The sequence below is a fragment of the Hippocampus comes genome, unplaced genomic scaffold (assembly GCF_001891065.2).
Source record: "Hippocampus comes isolate QL1 unplaced genomic scaffold, H_comes_QL1_v1.1 scaffold123, whole genome shotgun sequence".
Classification (NCBI taxonomy): domain Eukaryota; kingdom Metazoa; phylum Chordata; class Actinopteri; order Syngnathiformes; family Syngnathidae; genus Hippocampus; species Hippocampus comes.
Genome location: NW_017804997.1, coordinates 573747 through 596239, shown reverse-complemented (window position 1 = coordinate 596239; position 22493 = coordinate 573747). Strand labels below are relative to the sequence as shown.

The window sequence follows — 22493 nt, the reverse complement described above, 5'->3', positions numbered from 1 at the left end:
AAAAAAAATCCGTCAATGATGGAAAATTGTCCGCTAATGTAACCTCTTCAGGAACTTTATATAAAAGATGTAAATGTTTATCCAGTCTTGTTTAACTTAGATTTCTTTCCAAAAGACAGGCTTTGTTATCAGAAATCACCCCTCCTCCTCCCGAGTCCTCACAAATAAAATATGAAATCTCGGGTTTGCTTCGGGCTCGGGCCTGCAAATCAAGTTAAGTGATCGGGCTCGGGCCGGGTCGGGCTTAAATACCCTCGGGCCGAGTCGGGTCGGGCTCGATTTTTTAGGACCGATCTTAGCTCTACTATTAGGGCACACACGACGTTGTGTCAGCAGCTCCCTCCCAATTACGAGGACAAACTTGCTTCGTTCCGCACATTGACACAAAGAAAGATGACGGAGAATTCCATCAGCCTAGATGAAATAATAAATATGGACGAAGACCCTCTGACATTTGATTTGCCTCTCACTCGGACTGTAAATAAAAAAGCCTCGTGGGCTGCAGTATTTCTCCTCGTAATTACACAAATGCGCATCGAGATCTCTCTTTGTCTGGCCTCTTAGGTGTTTCAGCGTAATTTCGTTGTGCAAATGCATTGATCATGCTCATAAAAATATGGAGATTATTTTAACCTTAAGAAATTTGCGTTTTTTTTCTGCGGGAGTTCAGCGGGGGACAGCGTCAGCGGCCTCAGCCGGAGGCGGCTCCAGGCGGCAGGGACGCAGAAGCAAACCCCCGCCTACTCATTGGCCAGCGGTTTATAGTACGGTGCGGCGCATATAATTACAAAATTGATTTTTCTTCATAAATCTGAGCATGCGGCTCTTAATCAGGTGCGGTCTGTAGCCCGGAACTTACGGTATATGCAATCACAAAAAAAGTAGGCAACAGGTGAGCATAGCAATCTGGGTACGTAATACACGTGAGTAAGTAAAAGCCCTATGTTGTGTGTATTGCATTCAACAGGAAAAAATAGACCTTCTTCATGTACTGTATAGACTGCCACGTGAAGGTTCAAGTGGTTTCCAGATAAACTGGCTCCTGATTTCAGCTGTGTCCATGAGGGCAATGCCACTCTCGTAATTTTGTTTCCGGTCTGCAGACTTGTCACAGGCTACATTAAAATTATTCCAACTGCATAACTGTTCAATTCTTTAGTAAACACGTGATCGGCTGCAATTGTTCACATCGTAAAACATTTCAACAAAATGAAAAAATACATAACATAAAAAGCTACAGAGTGGTATTTGAATCCGTGTCGCTCTACCAGCTTCGCCACGAGCCGGCACACTTTACCATTATACTTTGCCCTGACTCATTTGGCCGTCCCCTTGATTTGGCTGGTAATGCCGAGTATCTTTCGGTTCACTTCTGCAGTGAGCTTATGCATTTGGTTTTTTAACTCATTCACTCTCAAAGACGTTTTTAAATGTCTTTTCAGACTTGGTCCAGAATTGGCTGGTACTGAATGAGTTAATACCCACTCAAAAGCATGCATGGAAGTCAGAGAGTTCTTCACTTCAGCTTGAAGAGATGCTATCCCTGTTGCACTATTCACACCTACTGGGGGCGTGCCTTTTAGCATTCTCTTTCACATCCTACCCTGCCACTTCCGTATGCTGTCCTTCCTCACTTATATCCGCCTTTTCTCAATTTAAGTAACGTGTCGGCACAATATTAGTCAGTTAAGCGGACCCTTCATCAAAGTCACACAACAGCATTCACAGATTTGGAACTCGGCGCATACACAAGGCATTATTGTATGCAGCAAATGTTAGACTTTTATGTGCATCTTATGGTCGTAAAAATACGGTATTCCCGTATGCATTCTGTATTATAACCAGTCATCAGCTCGTGCTTGAACTGTTTCCATTTGTACTACCTCACGCATTGGCCGCCCCTTATCCCTTGTTGGAGTGGCCAGAGCACTCTCCGGGGCACTCCGAAAAAACGAACATCACATTTGAAAAACGCTCAGATTTCCAATGGTCAGAGTGGAGCAGAACACACTTGATACTTATGAATGCACCATAGATAAGGAGATGCCGTGCAGAAGGAGGCTGGCAGTGTAAAAGGATGGTGACTTTCAGCCACATTATAAACAGTGAACTGCAGAGTGAGCATAAAAGTATACACTCGCATTGTCTGACCGAATGAAATTTTTACCCGCATTCCTGAAAAATGTGCCCGCATTTGTGAGCATTTTGGCCACACTCTCCTGCATTGTACGAACAATTATTCCAGCTGGCCTGTATTGTTTTCCTGACAATGTACACTAGACACACACACAAATGTACCTGAGGTAGAAAAACATTAATTGAGCATATTTTTAAATTGAACGCACTCAAATTACACGGACTAGTTTCACCCCTGGTGAGCATCAGTAAGATAACAAGATTCAAGAGTTCAGAAGCAATCATTTCACATGGGAGATACTTTTCATATTCCAAAACAATTGGAGGTTGGCCCGTGTCAGAAAATGGCTCGGGTTCCACGTTAGAGGTTACACCATCGCTACAATTAATTATGTCGACTTTTCGCTGTCGCCAGAACGTTTATATTCTCTCCTGAAAATGATGAATTGTTTGTTACAGCTCCTACCAGATGACCCTGATAAGAAACCCCAAGCCAAGCAGCTCCAGACCAGAGCAGACTACCTCATTAAGTTACTGAGCAAGGACCTTGCCAAAAAAGAAGCTCAGAAACAAGCAGGCTCAGTATGTCTGACATTTACACGTTGTCTTCATTCACTTATTCGTTAATTCATTCGATGAAACGCGCCTTGCATTTGTAGGTCAATTCTCGAAAGAGGAAGCCAAGATCCAAAAAGAGAGAAACTATGAAGTCAACTCCGATAGATGAGATGATGAAGAGTGCATCCTCAGATCCTCCATCGGACAAAAGATCGGATGATGAGGATGAAATCGAGGAGGAAAAGGTACGCTGAAAATCCCGTTATGTTAACCACTTGTCACCCAAAAAGGAAGCTTTTGCACGAATGTGGGATATTGTCTGTTTCAGGAGGAGATGCCCGTGAAGGCTCCGAGCGGACGAAGCAGAACAGACAGAGAGACCGTAAAGGAAGAGAATCAGGAGGAGGAGGAAGATGAGGAGGAGGAGGAGGAGGAAGAAGAGGATGAGGCTCAACAGGATGATGGCTCTTCATCTGGTGAGAGGGAGTATAAAGAGGAGCTAAAGAAAGACTGTAAAAAGGAGAAAAAGGAGGACAGTTGGGACAGTAAAGACAACAAGGAGTCAAAAGAGAGAAAAGAAGTTAAACCTTTGGAAGCAGTCCATAAACAAGAGGACAACATGGAAAAGGTGAACACACTTAAATGTTTTTTAAAATTATTATTATTATTATTACACACACAGTGGTCACAATGAATGGACATTATTGTTATTGATGTTTTTTTCAACAGACTGAAAGCAAAGCCGAGGTCAGAGAACGGCTAAAGAAAGCACCTGATGTGCCAGTCCACATAACAGCAAGTGGAGAGAATGTTCCATTGTCTGAGGAGTCTGAAGAACTGGACCAGAAAACCTTCAGCGTGGTATGTTCACACTTTCCTGGTTTTACAGTATGATTTGTTTCAACTTGATTACATGACGTTAATGTGACCCAGTCAACTCCTGATCGAAGAGTAGCAATAGTTAGCAAGTGTTTGAATGTTGCAGTGTAAAGAGAGAATGCGGCCGGTGAAAGCAGCACTTAAGCAGCTGGACCGACCGGAGAAGGGTCTCTCTGAGCGTGAGCAGCTCGAACACACCAGGCAATGTCTCATCAAGATTGGAGACCACATCACGGAGTGTCTCAAGGAGTATTCCAATCCTGACCTCATCAAACAATGGCGAAAGTAAGCACACTTTGTCTCTTGGCCACACAAAGTCAAAGTTGGGAACCAATTTTGCCAGGGAGACTGAATACAAATTTGGTCTCTCAAGTCCAAACTACTGTATTTTTCTGTACTGTAAATCTCTACGGATTATAAAGTGGACCTTCGATGAATAGCCTATTTTACAACTCTTTTCATATATAGGGCGCACCGCAATATAAGGCGCATAGAATAGAAGCTACAATAGTGGCTCTGGTTGCGCTATGCGTCCACTAAATCAGGGGTGCCCATTACGTCGATCGCGATCGACTGGTAGATCGCGGTCTCTTCCCAAATTGGTCGCGAGGGGTGTCGAGGAGAAAAAAACAAAACAAAACAACCATTTGTGTGTCTTTGTGCATGTTAGTAATATATATATATATATATATATATAGTGTTTTATATATATAGTGTTAATGTACACTGCACCCTAATAATCCTATCAGTCTCATTTTTCACAAAAAGTATTTTAAAAAAATACAATGAAATGAAGCAGGTAAATCGTTAACCTACGTTAGCGTGTGTCCTGCGTCACCGGAAGTTGTTAGCGCTCAGCAGTCTGCAATTGCAGCTTGTGATCAGAGCCGTTGCGCTATATCTTTTATTGTTGTCATTATTCTCATTCGGTCATTGAACAGAAAGTCTTCCGGTTCTTCAAAATGAAACACTGCCCCCCCCCTGCTCTTCACATATCCGCAACAAATAAACACAAAAACTCAGATGGCTGCTGAAGTGAGACCTAGAGCAAATTAAATATGTAATTAATACATGAATGCGATTCACTTTAAATAAAACATTGGTTACCTGCACTATGAATTGTGAATGTGATTTCTGTCATGTAAACTGAGTCATCCAAACCCCCTCGTAGTTGTGGCTGATAATGTTTGTCTTTTGACAGAAACCTGTGGATATTTGTTTCAAAATTCACCGAGTTTGACGCCAGGAAATTGCATAAATTATATAAGCATGCCATCAAGAAAAGACAAGAGAACGCTCAGGTGGGGTACCCTGCAAGTATTCCTGCATTCCAACATTTTCATATCGGCCCATAATCATTTTTATTTTTTATAATAGGCCATGGAGCAGAACACAAGGAGTGCAAACACAATCGGTTTTAAACACACAGGTAATTATGAATTTCATTGACCTGTGCAATCAGCATTAAATTAGCTTGTCGCTACTGTGCAATCGATTTCTTACTCTGTGCTTTCTGTCGCAGATATCGAACGGCTGAGGGACAACTCTCACCAGGATGACAGCAGTCGAGACAGTTATAGCTCAGACAGGCATCAGCCATCGGCGCGTTATCATGACAGCAGCAAGGAGAAACACAGCTCAGAGGCCCCCAGGAAAACTGCAGAATCCAGAAAAAGGCCCTACTCCTCATTCAGCAACGGCAAAGACCACCGAGACCACTACCGACCGGACAGCAGGGATCGAGACAGACAGGACAGGTGAATACTAAAATCTCTTTTTGCCTACTTGAGAGAGAGATATATATATATATATATATATATATATATTTTTTTTTTTTTACCTATGTTTACCTTTTTAAAATAAGACGTCATTTGGATTAAAGTTAAAAATATCCCCAAATAAATAACCTTACACAATGCCTTTTTTTGTTTGTAATGAATGTGTAGCATAACCTACACCTTAAATTTGTATTGATTCAAAGTGGCCTTACATAATTCACCCCCCAAAATTATAGTAATAATAAAAAGTATTTAATTTGAAATTAGGTGACTCCATTAGCCTTTTCATCAATATCAATGTACAGTAGGGATGCACCAATGCCATATGTCTGCACTTATAAAATCCTCCGAGACTACGACACTGATACCACGCCAGTGGCCTGACATGAATTCCAGTTAAGTCATGCCAGATATGCGGAAGTAATTTGAAGTGAACACTTAATGACGACACTTTTAACCGACTGCCAATTACATTCTGGAAAATGGATGATGAACTTCACTCGTCCTGTAAGCAATCGGTGGCCACCAGAAAAAAAATTCTGCCAAATAGCAGGACTGTGAACCTGGAACCCATGATGGCGGTGGTTTACCTGAAATTAAGCAGTTTTGTGTCGTGTTTCGAAATGGCAGCCTTGGCCATTTCAAAATTGCATTTTACTTCATTGCAATGTTAATTTAAATTCGATTCATTGTTCAGGCATGCAACGATCTTGAACGTGCTTCACAGTCAGGCTTCGTATGTGTGCGTGTGTGTGTGGTAGACATTACAGCGATGGTAAGCAAAGGAAGCTGGAGGAGTTACGCTCCAGCAAAGACCACCGGCCGGACCTGAAGGATCTCTCCCATTCGGACCACCGCTCGTCTTACCGCTACCACTCAGACTGGCAGACGGAGCAGCGGGCCTCGGCAAGTGGGCCCCGTTCTCCCCGCGACCAGCCCTCGCCCTACGACTCCCGCTCGCCGCTGGGCCACCGCTCTCCTTTCGACTATTCGTCCGACCACAAGAGCACACCGGAGCAGATCTGGAGCGGCCGCAAGACATAACGGCAGCTGCCCGGGCCTGCTCGTAGCGGCCATGAACTCGCTAACAACAGCCCACGCCTTAGAGGAAAGCTGTAGAAAGCACTGTGCCACGACTGGAGACGAACGCTAAGCAGCGCCTCAAACCAGGCATCAAGGAAAACAAAATCATAGCATATTTTTGTATTTAAGAGTTAAATGCTGCACGCAGCACACTTTTTGTTATTTTTATAAAGAAGTTTTTTTGTTTTTTTTAACTTTTATTTTAACCTTTGGACAGAATAAGACCCTGAGCGCTGCCTCATACTCCCACCGACCCATGACACTGGATCCTGTGTTTTGACTGTTGTTCATGTCCGTCTGTCATGATCATGTCCAACGTGATTATCTTATTTAAGTGTTAAGTCAGTCGAACCGTCAGCTGTCACATGAATCATGTTGCAAGCTGATGTCAAGACCAGTCTGGGCTCGGGCTCATCACCTGACGTACCTCATTTACATACCTTCTCATTTGTTTGTGTGAGAATTATTTAAGAAGAACAGATTTTAGCTGTAAAAAAAACAAAACAAAACAAAAAAATTTTGCTTTCTACATTTTGTGAGCAATTTTTCCCTTCCATCATGATTTTGTAAATTTATGTAAAATAGTAAATCGGTGGTCTTTTTCCTCAGGCTTTTTGGATTTATTCAGACTTTTCTTTATCAACTCAGGCTTTTTTTGTTCTTCAAGTGAGTCTCTGTATAATAGGTCTTTCATTATAATGCTTTCAGAATGTAACTTTTGGTAAAGGGAAAGGTTTTGCCGAGTTTGTTTTGAGTTTTTTTTTTTTGTTAAAATCAGTGACTTTTGAAAATCAGTCGAAAAAGACCTGCTTAGATATTTTCCGCAACTGTTTTTTTTTTTTCGACGTAGGCAATAATAATGTCAATGTTCTATGCAGCCAAGTATATTTGTGGTGAACCACCCAACTGAATGAAGTCACTGTTAACGGTTCACTCTGTTGTACATAACTTTCCTCTATATTTCAGAATCAATTTACACTGAGAGTGCATGGATTTTTATGAACTGTTTTTATATAGTTGTTTATGAAGCCATTAAAATCAATCACTGTACTCCCTTGGACCAGCGCTTAAAAAGTTTATCAATGGAGTAATAACTGAAACCATACAACACAGAAAAAGCCTTCCTGAACTTTTATTTTTTGAGTTGATGAGCTCCGATACATAAAATACAGCGCTCCTCGGTGCAAAAACAAGAACATGTTTAACTCCATCCTACATTATCCTCACTGGTGACTTCCCCTTAGACACAAGGCTGACTCCAAAATTCCTGTCTCTACGGTAATGCTTCCCACGACGTGTTCCATCGCAATATCCGTTTCGGCGAAGGCTCAACTCCCACAACAGCCGTTAAAATGCTCTCGCTGACCACCAGAGGGCACTACACTGCGTGGGGACGGGCTTGGAAAACAAACTTTATTCCAAAAGAGACAACGTGGAACGCACCCACATAGTCACCCCCCCTCCCTCCTCCCCCCGTCTCTTGTTTTGTGTAGTTATGTTTGATAACGTCACACTTTGAATGTACAGGTAATTTAACTATAAAATGCATTGCAAATAACCCCCGCCCCCGAGTAGGAAGCATAATATAAAAATGTCTAGAATAGGAAAATATTTTTTATTAACATCCCAAATTTCATCAGCATCCTTCATGTGAAAGTTTAACTTCAAAAGTGATAGAATAAAAACGAATTAATTCAGTGGAACGCATGATTTGCTTTGACCTAAGTCACGTAGGTTTGATTGGTGAGAGTATGAATTCCTTTAACTTTTTTTTGCAGTTTCCCATGCAGGGTTTAAGGCTAGTTCTAATCTAGATCAATTCACATTTTAGTCCAGGATTTATTGAAATAGCTTTCATCAATATGGATTCAATTAAGACTTGTCATCGTCTTGAGTTAAATGATCTCCTGTTTTTAAGGACTATAGCTAATCCAAAATTAAACCTGGCCAGGGACAAGTTAATCTTCAGAGGAAAAGCTGAGCCCTTCAATGTGCATAGTGAAAAATGGTTGCCTTGGCTACATCAATGAAGCTGAAACCCCACCACCAACACCAGAAAGATTTTTCAGAGACATAAGTAAACCGTAATGAATTTGATGATGATCGTTGCAGCTGAAATTATTCGTTTGCTTCAGACAAAGCTTTCATGTGATTCGGGAAGGGGAACTCAAGTACCTCATCACCGATTATTCGCCTCAACAGGTCTCGCAGGTCATGTGTATTTTTGGTCGAACTGCGGGTCCCCCAGCTGTCTTGAAGCTCTTCTTTCGAGCAGTTGCTGTGGTTTACTACCCTCTTTAGAAGGCAATACAGTATACAGTACGAACTTGTGTATGTGCCCCATATTAGGAAACGTGCAATTCATTGTCGATGAAAAATCAAGCAACATCATAACTTTTTACCCGATGTTGTTGGACAGTCCTGTTGGTAGCATTTTCATTTGAATTGTATTCATTCGTAATCTCAGTCCAAGCGTTTAGTTTTTTTTTGGGGGGGGGGGGGAGCTTCATTTCTGATGCTGAAATTGCTATTTTTATCTTCAATTGCGGGTACTTTGAAATTATCTCCTTCAAAAGCATCTTCTCACTTTCACTTAAGTTTTTCGAACGCTCTCTTTTCCCTTTCTCCATGCTTCATCATTAGTCAAACCTCTGTTGAACTAGTAAATCACAAATTTAATAATATCTCAGAAAGCAATTTGATTAGTGTAGTTAAACCAGATTAGTCTGGTACTGGGTTTGTACAATCTTACAATCTTTATACAAGAAACTGGGCCCTGGGAATGCCCCCCCCCCGAAAACCCCTTAATCCTTATCCCAATTAAACAAAACGTGGACAAAATTCGTAGCCCTCTTTCAATAAATTAAAACCCCACAGTGGACACAGAAATAACTTGAAACCTGACAAAAGTAATAAAAAAATATGAAAATGAACCACTGACAATCAGACATGTTCAACAAATGGAGATCCTCTGAATAGGATCACGGGTGTCTTCAAATTTAGAAGCAGTCACTCGGCCTATTTTAAAGGGTGACAAGCATTAAAAGGTTTTACGGGGTGGCGGGAGCTGCCACCCTTAGCAAATGCCTTGCGCCCTCCCCCCCCGCCCCCAGTTGCCACTCCTGGCTGTTGGCAATGAATATATCAATACTAAATTCAAATGTATAATAGTTCATTAAATTCGTCCCCGCCGGAATACACGACTCCGCGATCGCGGAATTTTTGCCGGGCATTTCAAAGCTCTCCGCGGAATTGAAAGCAGTCCAGAAATAAGGGCGAGGTGCCAAATACTGTAGGTCCATTACATTTACATGTAATTTTCACCTCGACAGCTAGATGTCACGATGGGACAGGCTCCGTTCGCACTTCAAGTCGTGATGATACGCTCTTTTTATGGTCTCGTTCACATTACAAAAACAATGCGCCCTTACATACGCAAAATTAGAGGACACGTGGCAGTGTTTACACAAGTAAATATGATCCAAAGTGTCGTGGCCCATTTTTCATTTCATATCGACAGAGGAGCGATGCAAGAGGTGGTGGAATTGTTATGCCAAAGTGTCATCTAATCTAGATGACACTTTGGCTTTAATTTCGAGACGTCCAGTAAAGATGACCTCACAGAACGGAGACGTCTTATAAAGATGACGTCACGCAACTGCCGCTTGTCCGAAATGAACTGTGTTTGAATTATATTGACCATATCACTTGGTCTGCCTCAAACCCATAGTGAAATGTTTTGCACTTTATAGTAATGAAAATAAAATCGATAATTATTGAAACATTAAAGAAGCTCTGTGAAATTCTGGGCAGGCTTTGCTCCATTTAGTACTGGGTATCTTGAATCTGTGCAGAATGAAATTCCAACGGAATGGTGAAAGTTTGGTCACGGGTTCTTGTCCTGGTAACACAGGTAAAACACCTGAGCCCTGATCTAAAACCTATTGCAAATCTGTGGAAAGCCCTGAAACATGCCGTCTGGAGAAAAAGCTGAGAGAACTGGAGAAGTTTAATCACATGAAGAGTGGGGCCAAATACCTGCCGAGAAGTGCAGAAGTACAGTATCACTGGAAGTTACAAAAATCGTTTGGTGCCAAGTTGCCAACTTCTGAAGTACATTTTTTTCCTCAAATTCCTTTTGAGAAGTATTCCTCTCATAACAGTACAAGCCACTTGCTCACTAGCTTTTATCTGTGAGTCAAACTCAAATTAGACAGACAGCAATGCGTACTTTTTCATGTATGGACCAAGCAAGGAGACCACTCGCCACGTTTCGGGGTGAGCAAAGTCACCAAACCGGGGAGCTCAACAAACTCGCAGGCGAAGCGACACCACCTAGTGGCGCATTTTATTGGCTGGGCGCTACAAAACGTTACTTCAAGGCGACACAAAGTAAAAGGACCACAACTCTCATGTGATTTAAAACTGTCCCCCTCTGAGAAAACCCGTGGCCCGGTCCACCAAAAAAACTGGTCTTGAACCGCCACTGTTTGTGGTGGTCTGGTACCCTTTCATAAAGCGGGATTGAAGGGTGTAATCCAGCTCGAGGGGCTCACGTCCCCATCGTACCTGCAAGGTTGTTGGGAGAGACACATGGATTTCATCTCCAAGTAACGACAAGACAATAAAACATCTTTCATTTGACCTAAAATGAGAAGAGACAATTTAATAATCCACAATTCAAAATTAGATTTTAAATTCATTTAAACTGTTACTGTTTTGCTGAATTGTCTGTGTTCAACATATTTGAGTATTGTTTAACAGAATATTACAGTAAAAGCCTAAATTAAATATTTTTTTCCGCACACCAGTTATAATGTATAATGAGTAATTGAACAAGTATGACATTACAGTGGCTACTATGCTCTCTAAATTGCTGGAAAAATAACAAACCTTTTTGTAAAATTTTGTGTGAGAAACGAATGACGATACAGTACATCATTTTTTTTCTTAGTCATTTTCTAATGCCATGCTGCTGATCGCAGTTTCGTTCATAAATTGGAAAATCTAAATTCTGCCCAAAGTCAGGACCTCACCTACCAAAAACCTCGCATGTCACCAGTTTAACAAGTTAGATGCAGCTTTTATACAGTATAGCAGTTCTGGGTATCATTATATTGTCACGTTACGGCAGAAAACATTACACAATTCCAGTTAGGCATTTATTGGGTTCATTCAGGATCAGGGCGATGTACAGTGACCTGTCAAACAAGTAAATTGAGCAGGGAAATGGCTTTGACGTTACACACCAGAACAGATAATCCATTAAATACAACAAGGCAACATTATTTTCTGGAACAGCTGCACAGACGGTCCTGTGTGGAGGTCCTGATTAGGAGCTCTTCTTCTCCTCAAACATGATGTTGGCTGTTGCTTTCTTGGCTGTGGTAACAAACAAACACACACACACGAAAGGTGACTAAATAAACACGAGTCAATGAAACGCAGATGCCTATATTTTTGATATCGGGACAGTTCATACAGTGGTTTCTTTTGTTTTGTTTTTTAATAAATCGTATGCCTATATATAGCAACAGCAAACATGAGCAGTAGTAATAATTGTAAATATTCATAATAATGCAATCAGATGTCATGTTTTTACATACTTGGAGTTACAGGATTACACAAAAACTGTGGATATAAATAGTCTACACATTCCTATTGACCCCCCTGGCTGTGATTGCCGTGGATGCCCAACGAGATTTTTAAGCAGTGAAAACAGTTTTTATAGAAGTCATGGCGTGAATGGTGGGTCTCTGGAGTGCCTGCCCACCCATCAAGCGTGAAGATATTCAACCACGAAGTAAATCTCTTGTTGTTGACCTATTTCTGAAAATATGTCCTGAGCGAGCTGTTCACCCCCCACACAAAGGTTGTCAGTCCTCCAACATGAAAACACTTTCAAGGCCACAGCAGGATTTAAGATTCAAGGTGGCTTTCATTGTCAATTCTACGAGATGAATGATTATTTTTTAACTAATGATTGCATGAATAAAACAAAACAATCAGAGATTGAAGAGACAGAAGGCATGACCGAGGGACACATCAATCTTTTCACATGTCACCAGTCGCAGAGGCTCGTGAGGACACACCCCAGCCAACATGTCCAGTTGGGCTGGATGTGGCATAAATGTGGGCTTCCTGGGTACCAAGTGGGCATGGGCTAAGAGTGGGCAAGGGTACTGGGTTCCATGTTGGGTTTATTTGGGCTTTGTGGGCATGAGCTTAAACTGAGAATATGTAAAGTGTACAAAAAAGGTTACGTATGGGCAAAGTGGTCTTAGGTTAGTCCTAATCAACCATGTCTGGGTTCCATGAGGTTTCAATAAAAGCGAACCGGGCATCGGTTAGAACTGGTAAAACATGTCAGGGTTCTGTGTGGATTATATGTGGGTGAAGTGGGGGTGGGTTAGGACTGGCCACCAATGTCTGGGCCTCTATTTGGGCATAGAGGGAATAGACTCTCAGAGAGCCAATGAATGTGGGTCACTCACGGCAACAATCCGGCACGTAGGCATTTTTCTGAACCAAGCAAAGGTGAACCTAAACCAGCACAAATATCACTATACAAATACGGCTCACCTTTGGCAGATGCATGGCAGAGCAGACAATGGTAATTCTAGGTGATATGGATCTGAGCCTAAAGTGGCCAACGTACGTACTACATGTGCGCCCCACGCTTCATTCATCCGACCAAGAGGCCTCTCTGCCGGCCACACTTGGCCTCCGAGCCGGCCCGCTCTTCACCCCTGGTACCCCCGGCTGCGCCCCTGGTACCTCCGCCGTTTAAAATGAATGGGGAATATTTCCAACGGCCTTTTGCCTACTACACCGCTGCCACCTTTGCTAAACATATTTGGGCCAGTTTTGTCTGAAATATGTCAAAGTTAACAACAGATAATCTGGATATGAGCCTGAAGTGGCACAAGTCACTGAAGAAAGGAAAACTTATAGTATTACCTCGATTATAAAACACAATTTTAGAGATGTGACTCACCTTTTTTGCCTTGTCTCGTCATTTCCCGCACCTTCCCAACATTTATTTACTTATTTATTTTAATTAATTTGATCTGATTAACAGGTTTTGCCCATATTGGAATCATCCTTCGTACTCACCCTCATCTTTGAACTTGTCAGCGGCTTCCGATGCCTTATCCTTGATATTCTTGACCGCATCATCAATCTTGGATTCGTTCTTGAGGAAGAAGGGGCGGATGATGCGATTGTAAATCTGGACCGAGCCGTTGGAAGGGGTCGGAGCCATGCACCAGACCAGGAAGGCGCACTGGTAAGAAGACAAGCACTCATAAAACTCATAAAACTGCCCGTGACTAAAAGCCACATTCTCACAAACCACATTTGTTTTGATATTTCAACCAGCATTTGACGTGAAATGAACAATACATTGATCAATAATCCACCAACTGAAGGTTAAGAGCTTTTCTGTCATTTTGATAAGTAACTGAGCCAAAAGGAGTTTATTTTCCATTTTTACCGTTTAAGTCACTACAATGCGAATCGAATCTCAAAGAGCAGGGAATTGGCTTGCAATGCAAACTTAGAAAATATGTGTGAACAGCCTTGGTGGCGGTCTGCACTCCTCTAGTTGGCGTGCCTCACTACTTATTTGTCCTTGGTTATTCTGTGCTTGGCCACATGCTTCCATCAAACTCAGCCATCACAGTGACAACAGAAAATCAAAAGGCATCATCAAAACAAGACAGAATGCCGACAAACTACAGCTCGATTACCTTTCCGATGTAGTAAAATGGGAACCACGAGAGAAAGATGTCTGCAAAGAACTCGGCCACACTGAAGAGTCCATACACCACCCAGTAAGTCAGCCATTTTGTATCATCATCTTTGGTGGCGCTTTCTATGGCCTTGATGCTGCAGAGAAGACATACAAACGTCAGGAATTTTCATATTTTATCACTTGTATGGTAGCGCTCACAGAAATGGTCTACTTGTCTGTAGCTTTTCACTGCAAGTATATACCGTGTTTTCCGCACTCTAAGGCGCACCTAAAGGCACTCAATTTTTTCAAAAGCCAAGAGTGCACTTGATAATTTGATGCCCGTTCTATATGGATCAATATTCTGATTTCTTGGACGTATTTTATTTTATTTATTTATTTTTTCGAAATGCACGAAGGAGTGGCACCCAAATTTCGTTGTATGCTATACAATGACAATAAAGGCGATTCTGATTCTCTGATTCTGATTCTGAGTATTTGAAATGTTCTGTAAAGCGCTTTGTTACAGCTGCAGTTGTTGTGAAGGCTCTACATAAATAAACTGCATCGTATTGTATTCCCTTAAACGTAGCTCATCTAGTGGATGCATAATGCAACCGCAGCCACTATTGTAGCTTCTATTCTGTGCACCTTACAATGTGGGGCACCCTATGTATGAAAACCATTTTAAAATAGACCATTCATTGAAGGTGCGCCTTATACTTTGAAGCGCCTAATAGTGCAGAAAATACGGTGATATCCCGGTTGAATTTTTATATAAAATTTAAGTCCCCGTTTTTTTAAAAGATAATTTGTAATTTGCGTCTTGACACAGTTTTGACCTTATCCTGCAGCTGTTAACCTTTCAAATACCAAGAGATGTTTGTGTATGTGCAGGTGTGGGTTGTAAGATGTGGTTTTCCGCTCGAACAGGACTTTGCATTGGGTTACATAGACGATCGTCCTACTTGCAACACCAAATACACTAAGTAAAGCTTGGTGACAGCTACACATCCAACGAGTGGCCCCTGTTACTAAACATACACTGTGGGTGTATACGACCGTGACACAGTGATCTGCACAAAGCTTCTGTGGCGCTACAAGAAAAAAAAGGAAATTTAAAAAAAAAAAAAAAACATCACACATTTCATCAGTTTTTTTTCCTATGAAGCATTTGGCCGGAAATGCAATGAGTAACTGACAAAACATTGAGGAGGCACACTTGCGTTTTGACAGACCTGGTCCAAAAACAAAACAACTTTTCTGACTGATTTTTGGTCAAACGGTACTAAGCTCTGTAATCAAGTCCGTCAAAATGGTCTTAGATACCACTTCTGCCAGTAGATTTTCTTGGGACAATGACTCGATTTACACATGCCAAGTGACAGCATGACTTGTTGCATAGAATAATGGAGACAATCCCGTGACTGTATGAACCTGAATGAAATTATTTGGCAACCTGAGGATGGGACACAGATCTTTTTTTTTTATTTTTTTTTTTTTTTAATTTTTGCGGGGGGCCGGCGGGTTGTTTTTTTACTTACATGCAATTGATTGTATTGATTTCAAGATGCTCAATGCTGGAACATTGATTCCCTGTTCAGGTCTCAAATTGTCAATGTCATAACATTTATTTATTCTCTTGATGCTCTCAAAAATAAACTGCCGTTAACAACATCAGATAATGACACACATTCGCATACAACTATGCCGATTTAAATTTCATGTAACAGTTGTAAAAACACGTGAGATTGGATGAACAAGGTTACTATAGTTCGAAAAAAAATAAAATTGAAAAAAAATTGTTGATGAAATCAAAATGTTTAAAAATGCTTTTTTAAAAAAATTAGTAATAAATTAAACTACATCTTACATTTATAAAACTATTATCGCAAAAATGTCCTTCATTTTCATCTTTGTCATTTAGTATTTACAGTATTTCGATATTGCTGTACATCCGTATAGAAGAAGGAAGGTCAAATAGTTGTCTGAGAATTGTAGTTTACTTTATTACGCAAGAATTAATTTCCTTTTTTTTTATTTTTGTCTCACAGCTGTTTTACTGGAGATCCTCAATATATTGCGATGGTTCTGGTTGGCTCGTGTTCAACCGTCTTCAACATTTTCTGGAAATAGGTTTAATAATCATGCGAGAGCCGTGTCATCTTTAATAGGACACGACCCTCGTGAGACCAAGCGCGACAGAGAATGACGGGATGGACGAACGCATGCTTTTTTTCGGATTTCAGTGTATGAAGAGCACTTGAACAAATGTGCACATGACTGTACATAATCCAACAGGCTTTGGTAAGATTGTGAATATTGAAAGGTGATTCCTTTTTTGGGATGATTCTTCCACTTATGTCAATACACCGACTGTATAGTGAGGGTGGGGTCAGATCCTCACAGTCACACCCACAGGAGTACAAACACACACACAGAGCTGGTGAGAGACTACGTTTACTCAAAATCAACAAAACCAGCTGCTCTGTGTGGAAACTCTCCTGAGTAGAACCCACTGAAAAATTCATCGCACTACATATTTCACAACATTCTAAAAGCCAAAACGTGGCACGACCATAACTCACTAAGTTATCATTTCAATGTGTGGCTTGATGACGTTTCACGTTTTGAGAAACAATGTGGAAACACGTGGACGCCGCTTCTTAAGCACTATATTGAGACTCTAAACAAATAACTAAACCAATGGGCCACAATACAGAGTTTCAACCCCCCCCCCCCCAACCCGAGTTGCAGGCTTTACAACTAGAAAAAAGGCATTTTGACTTCAGTGCCATGTTGATTCCAATTTCATGAATTGTTCAGGCCTCCTGAAAACTGAAACCGAACACTCCCGTCGGTCGTAAAGCATCGAACTTGATGTAACTGCTTGATGTAACGCTTATGTGGCTTTGTGGCAGTTTAGTCTTACTGGATTTGATTAAGCGCTTTGCTACAGCTGCAGCTGCTGTGAAAATCGCAATATAAATGTATTGCATTGTATTGTTCTGTAGGTACCACCAACCATCCACTCAGCATACAGCTGGATAGGGATTTTAAGTTGTAGGAAATATTGGAAATCCGCTGACAGTCATTATCGATGCATTGAAAAAAAACATATTTTTCAAGCCCTACAAATTATACATATTTGATAAAATTACAAAAATTATTGGAAAAAAAAGGTTCTAAGAGGGTGTGCAGACCACATTAGCTCGGTTATTTACACTTCCCTCCTTGAAAGAAAAAGGTTTTTGTACAGGTTATGTTGGTCTATTTTGTAGATCAGGGGTGGCCAACCAGTCAGAGACTAAGAGCCATTTTTTTTTACTGTGTTACTGCAAAGAGCCACATCACGCACACGCACACACGCACACACGCACACACACACACACACACATACACACATGCACGCATAGACATCGAGATGAGCGAGAGCCGGAACTTCACTGAACACGAACGAAATCGAAACACACAGACATATCCCCCCCACCCCCATTTCCTCCTCCCAACGCTCGCCCTCGACTTGGGACCAGTTCGCTGGCTCCGGCTCGATCGCGATTGACGTATTGGGCACCCCTACCTTTAAAGCTGACTAGCTTAGCGCTTAGCACTGAACGCCATTGTTTGCGCATGAGCGGTGATTCAGTTGTCATCTGATTGGTGGCCCTGTATGTCAATCAAGTAACGGGATTGATGATAGGCTGACGTAGTTAGTTCTGTGTATTTAGCGCCGTTGTTTGAATGGCAGCGCCACTGCCGAGGCGTTTTCAACGCTTGTCATGTGAAAGCCCGGGAGCCGCATGCGGCTCGCGAACCGCGGGTTGGCCACCCCTGTTGTAGATAGATAGCTGGCTGGCTGGCTGGCTAGCTAGCTAGCTAGATAGATAGATAGATAGATAGATAGCTAGATAGATAGTGCGCAGCACGGTCGTCGACTGGTTAGCGTTTCGACCTCACAGTGCAGAGGTGCAGGATTCGATTTCGGCTCCGGCCTTCCTGTGTGGAGTGTGCATGTTCTCCACTGTGCCTGTGTGGGTTTTCTCCGGGTACTCCGGTTTCCTCCCACATTTCCAAAAACATGCATGGCAGGGTAACGGAACACACTAAATCAGGTATGTCCAACTCCAGGCCTGGAGGGCCGCTGTGTAGCCTGTTTTCCATCTCTCCCCGCAGCAACACACCTGATTTAAATGATCAGATCATCACCCAGCTCTGAAGGAGCATTAGAACGATCCAGATTATTTGAATAAAGTGTGTTGCAGCCTGGAGAGATGGAAAACAGGCAGGACAGCGGCCCTTGAGGATCGAATTTGATCACCCCTGCTCTAAATTGTCTAAATTGTGAATGTGAGTGTGAATGGTTGTTGTCTATGTGTGCCCTGCGATTGGCTGGGAACCAGTTCAGGGTATAGTCTTGTCAGGATAAGCGGATTAGAAAATGGATGGATGGATTTTTATTTTATTTTATTTTTTTTTACATCACAAAAAGGTGGCATTTGAGCAGGGGTGTGTAGACCTTTTCTATCCACTCTATTTCAGTAAGTGATCTTCGCCACACCTCTTTTCTTCGAATGGTAAGACACACTGGTGCTTACAGTTGAATGGTTCTTTTGCCATGAGCTTCCAACTGTTTTTTCAGAACTGTTTTCTCAGAACTGTTTACTGGTGTTTTGTGGGCTTTGCAGACAATCACGTGATTATTTTGAAAACAACAACTTTGTGTCACATGATTGTACGTCAAGGCCAGTTGGGGCCACTTTTTACTTAACTGCTGATTTGAGGTTTTGTTTTTGTTTTTTGTCAGAGCTTTTAGGTCATGTGCCATGGCATCCCCTTCTTTTGTGTTCATCCTGGCTTCGCTTTGGCTTCTCACTACACTGGCCTAAATGAACTGTGCTTTGCATGTCACACCTTGAGTCAGAAAGTCTTACTATTACATCAGTGTAAACATGATCCCTTGACAACTAAAACAATATTCTGAAGAGGCAAAATGAGGAAAGTTGTGATATATTTTATAGGTCTCTCTCTAAATGAAGTCTTTTTAAACTCATGAACCATAGACAAATTGACAACCCTTCCCAGTCATGAGTTGATCATTGTAGACAACCCATTGGAATCCAGAGAAGATGCAGCGCTGACTTAGGAGGACTGTGAGAAAATTAAATTGTGAAAACCGTTTCATGACAGAGATGTCCTGATCACACTTTTGTGCGTGTGAGTCTGAGTCACTTGATTTGGACAATCAACCGATATAGTTTAATATAGCGATTTTTTTGTCAAGCACCTCACCCCGTAATTCTCATATGAAAAAAAAAATAGTTTTTGTCCGACTCATCTTAAAAGCTTAAGTGTAAATAAGCAACAAGCATTGTTTTTTGGCGGAGGATCCCACGGTTTTCTGCCTTTCGACTGTTTCTCACCACCCCACAAACCTGAGACTGTGCAATAACAAACTAGTCTATATAGCTGTTCCGCCTGTCAATATCTTTGTACCTCAGGATTATTTTGTCGCTTTATGATGTTTAAAAATTCATTTGAAAAAAAACATCGACTTTTTTTCGCCATAAAACAAACTGAAAATTACATGATCGGCTGTGTACCACTCTGTTTTTTGACTTGTTATTCAATATTTCAATATAATTTACCACATAGAAGGCATGAATCCCCAAAAACTTGATAAAAGAAAATCTAGTTTCAGTAATGAATGCGCTGGTGACAGCACAATATTTTTTTTCTTTTCCCTGTGCAAAGGCTTGTTGACTCTAAAATGTGTATTGTCACATTAACACGTGATTACTTGAAGAAACTCTTCAAAAGCTTTTTGCATTTCATATCATTTTTCAGAATCGTCTTTTCTCTATCTGATCTTGACTGCTAGTTTGAGAGTCTACATCTTGTGTGCAAGTAATACGAGCTTGCGTAGACCTTGAAATTATGGGTTTGCATATTCCAGTATGTACTTTACGATTGTAACTCAGAAAACCACACTCCCAATTTATATTTTATATACTGTATGCTCTATGTTGGGGATGGTCCTGTTTTTCCTCCCCCTTTTGAGGTCATATGAAATCACAATTTAACGATAGTGGAACCTCGAAGTGAAATTGTCCCACTGAAGCTGTAACATTTGGAATTTAACCCAGATTGGATTGGATAAACTTTGTCAAATGTACTGTATGTGTAACATACAGCACAGATGAAATTTCTTCCCTCTCAACATAAAACAAGAGGAGCCGCTGCGGGTGTCTGTGCCGCTATCAAAAGAAAAGTTAACAAAAAAATGACAAAATAATACAAAACAACACATGAGACACAGACAATCGTGCACTCTTAACCACTTTCCTGTATACACTTTGTTGTCTGAAGCAGTTATAGATGAAAGAGGAGCGATTCAAAGTGTCCTTTTACCAGTGGATCAAAGACATCATGCTGCAATGTGCACACGTCTGCTACAAGCTAAGCTTGAAAGAAGCTGTAGCATCCATTAACTAAAAAGAGAGATTGGCTCTCTTCTCCTGTCCCATGTAAGTCCGCTTCAATTACAAGCCGCGACTCACAGTTTCACATACGCATCGGCGCTCTGCGCTGATGCTCCTTTCTTCTCATCGTCGGCTCCTCAATCCATGCATCCATCCAGCCGCATATCTCATGATACCCCAGCAAAACTCCGTCAGCATACGTAAGAACTCAAAAAGTATGTTTTGTGTTCATTATCTGGCCTTGATCTGCAGTTTTGTAATGCCACTACTGAAGCATACCAGTGACGCCAAAAAGAAAAAAATGTGATGACCACATTATCAAAGATGAAACTTCTTGCGACGTCAAGTGGAACATGTGCCTGTCCTCAGTTCAATAAGGCTTAAGTGCTCATAATGCTGTATTTGTTGACGTAGATGTTTGTTTCATTCATTAAAAAAATAGAATAAAAAATTAAGTGATGATAGGACTGACGACTAAAATACTGTTATGACAGTTTGATAACCAGTTTCTTACTTGTCAAAACCCATCTAGGCTGCAATTGCGCAATTTGTGAAGTGATATTTGGTATTTTGTGTGAGTCACAAGACGTAGATGGCGTGTGATGCCATAATAGTGCGCACATTCAAAATGACCCATTACTGAATTGCAGGAATAAAAGGAACATGTTTAAACACTACTGCTCTGATAAATTTGTTGCGTATCGACAGGATATTTGATTACAGCACCAACATAAAAATAAATTGGATACATGCCAGCGATGTTAACTTTAGAACAGAGAAGTGTGTATGCGTGTTAGTGTGTTTGTGTGTAAGAGTGTGGGTGTGGCCCCTCCTCGATATCGCCCGGTCCACTTACGATATGTAAGCTGGGTAAAGAAAGCCGATGAGGTTGCACAGCAAGGAGGCTCCATAACCAATGACCAAGTACACTGCGATGATGCCAATGATTGCTGGAAGAAAACCAACACAGCTATTTAACACAAATAACTTTCAACATATAATCCATGCAATGCTCTAAATATCTTTATTTAGTAATATCTTAAAAGGAACACAATCAAACATATGCTATCATACTCGACATCTAAACGTCAAAACCGCTCCGACTGCCACCGCGTCGACTCGCCAATGCAGTCTTTTTTTTTCCCATTCCTCTTTCTGTCAACACTCACCGAGAGCGATGTACGTCCTGCTAACCCCAGTCTTCGCTTCGACTTTAGCAAGGGCATCAGTCACGAGGCTCTTTTCGTGGAGGAACTTCTCAAATCTTTCTTTGAGTGCATGTGCCATGGCTGCTCTTGCTTCCCGAACAAGGATGAATTAGGAAGTTGTTCTATGGGAAAATGCGACACTCGTGAAACCGAACACTCCCGTTAGTTACAAAGCATCAAAGTGTACAGGACACTACCAAGCACTTCCGGTGGGTATCTTCATAATAAAAGCTTTCGCTTGTCTCATTAAGGTGTTTACTGTACACCAAACTCTGATAACTCATCGATGGAAACACACATTAATTTTAGTATGCTATATTATCATTATGATTATTATTTTATGTGTGTTGTAGAAACGCTGTTCTCCGTATTATGTGGCTTAATGTAAACCGAGACAATCGTTGCACAATTTTGGAAAAGTAGATTATCAGTGTAATGTTACAGTTGTGGGGTTATACTATGTTTGTACCACCATCCATCCTATCAGTTTAAAATCACAATAATGCTCTGATATTAATCAATACAGATCTTCGGATAGGGTCATTTAAAAAGCCCATTTATCTTGTTCCGTTAATGAAGTGTTCCCGCGAGTCAAAGATCAGGGCATATATTATTTTAAAACGCTTTGGGTGCACTC

General features: G+C 41.3%; 2 protein-coding genes across 2 annotated transcripts in view; one reads left to right on the top strand and one right to left on the bottom strand.

The window, feature by feature from the left end:
- chd1 (chromodomain helicase DNA binding protein 1) overlaps positions 1-7494 on the top strand; it is a 30148-nt gene extending 22654 nt beyond the window's left edge. The window contains exons 28-36 of the mRNA XM_019894579.1: positions 2596-2718; positions 2796-2939; positions 3023-3322; positions 3424-3555; positions 3680-3858; positions 4775-4874; positions 4951-5002; positions 5096-5330; positions 6113-7494. Coding sequence (XP_019750138.1) covers positions 2596-2718; positions 2796-2939; positions 3023-3322; positions 3424-3555; positions 3680-3858; positions 4775-4874; positions 4951-5002; positions 5096-5330; positions 6113-6395 — 1548 coding nt within the window. The 3' untranslated portion in view covers positions 6396-7494. The remainder of the gene's footprint in view (positions 1-2595; positions 2719-2795; positions 2940-3022; positions 3323-3423; positions 3556-3679; positions 3859-4774; positions 4875-4950; positions 5003-5095; positions 5331-6112) is intronic.
- A 4088-nt stretch (positions 7495-11582) lies between these two features.
- On the bottom strand, positions 11583-22038 carry reep5 (receptor accessory protein 5). Its single transcript, XM_019894462.1, has 5 exons — positions 21818-22038; positions 21505-21598; positions 14186-14324; positions 13551-13719; positions 11583-11816 (listed from the first exon to the last, which is right to left on the bottom strand). Exons 1-5 carry the CDS (start codon positions 21933-21935, stop codon positions 11767-11769), a joined length of 570 nt encoding a protein of 189 aa, XP_019750021.1. The 5' UTR covers positions 21936-22038; the 3' UTR covers positions 11583-11766.
- Between the last annotated feature and the right edge of the window lie 455 nt (positions 22039-22493).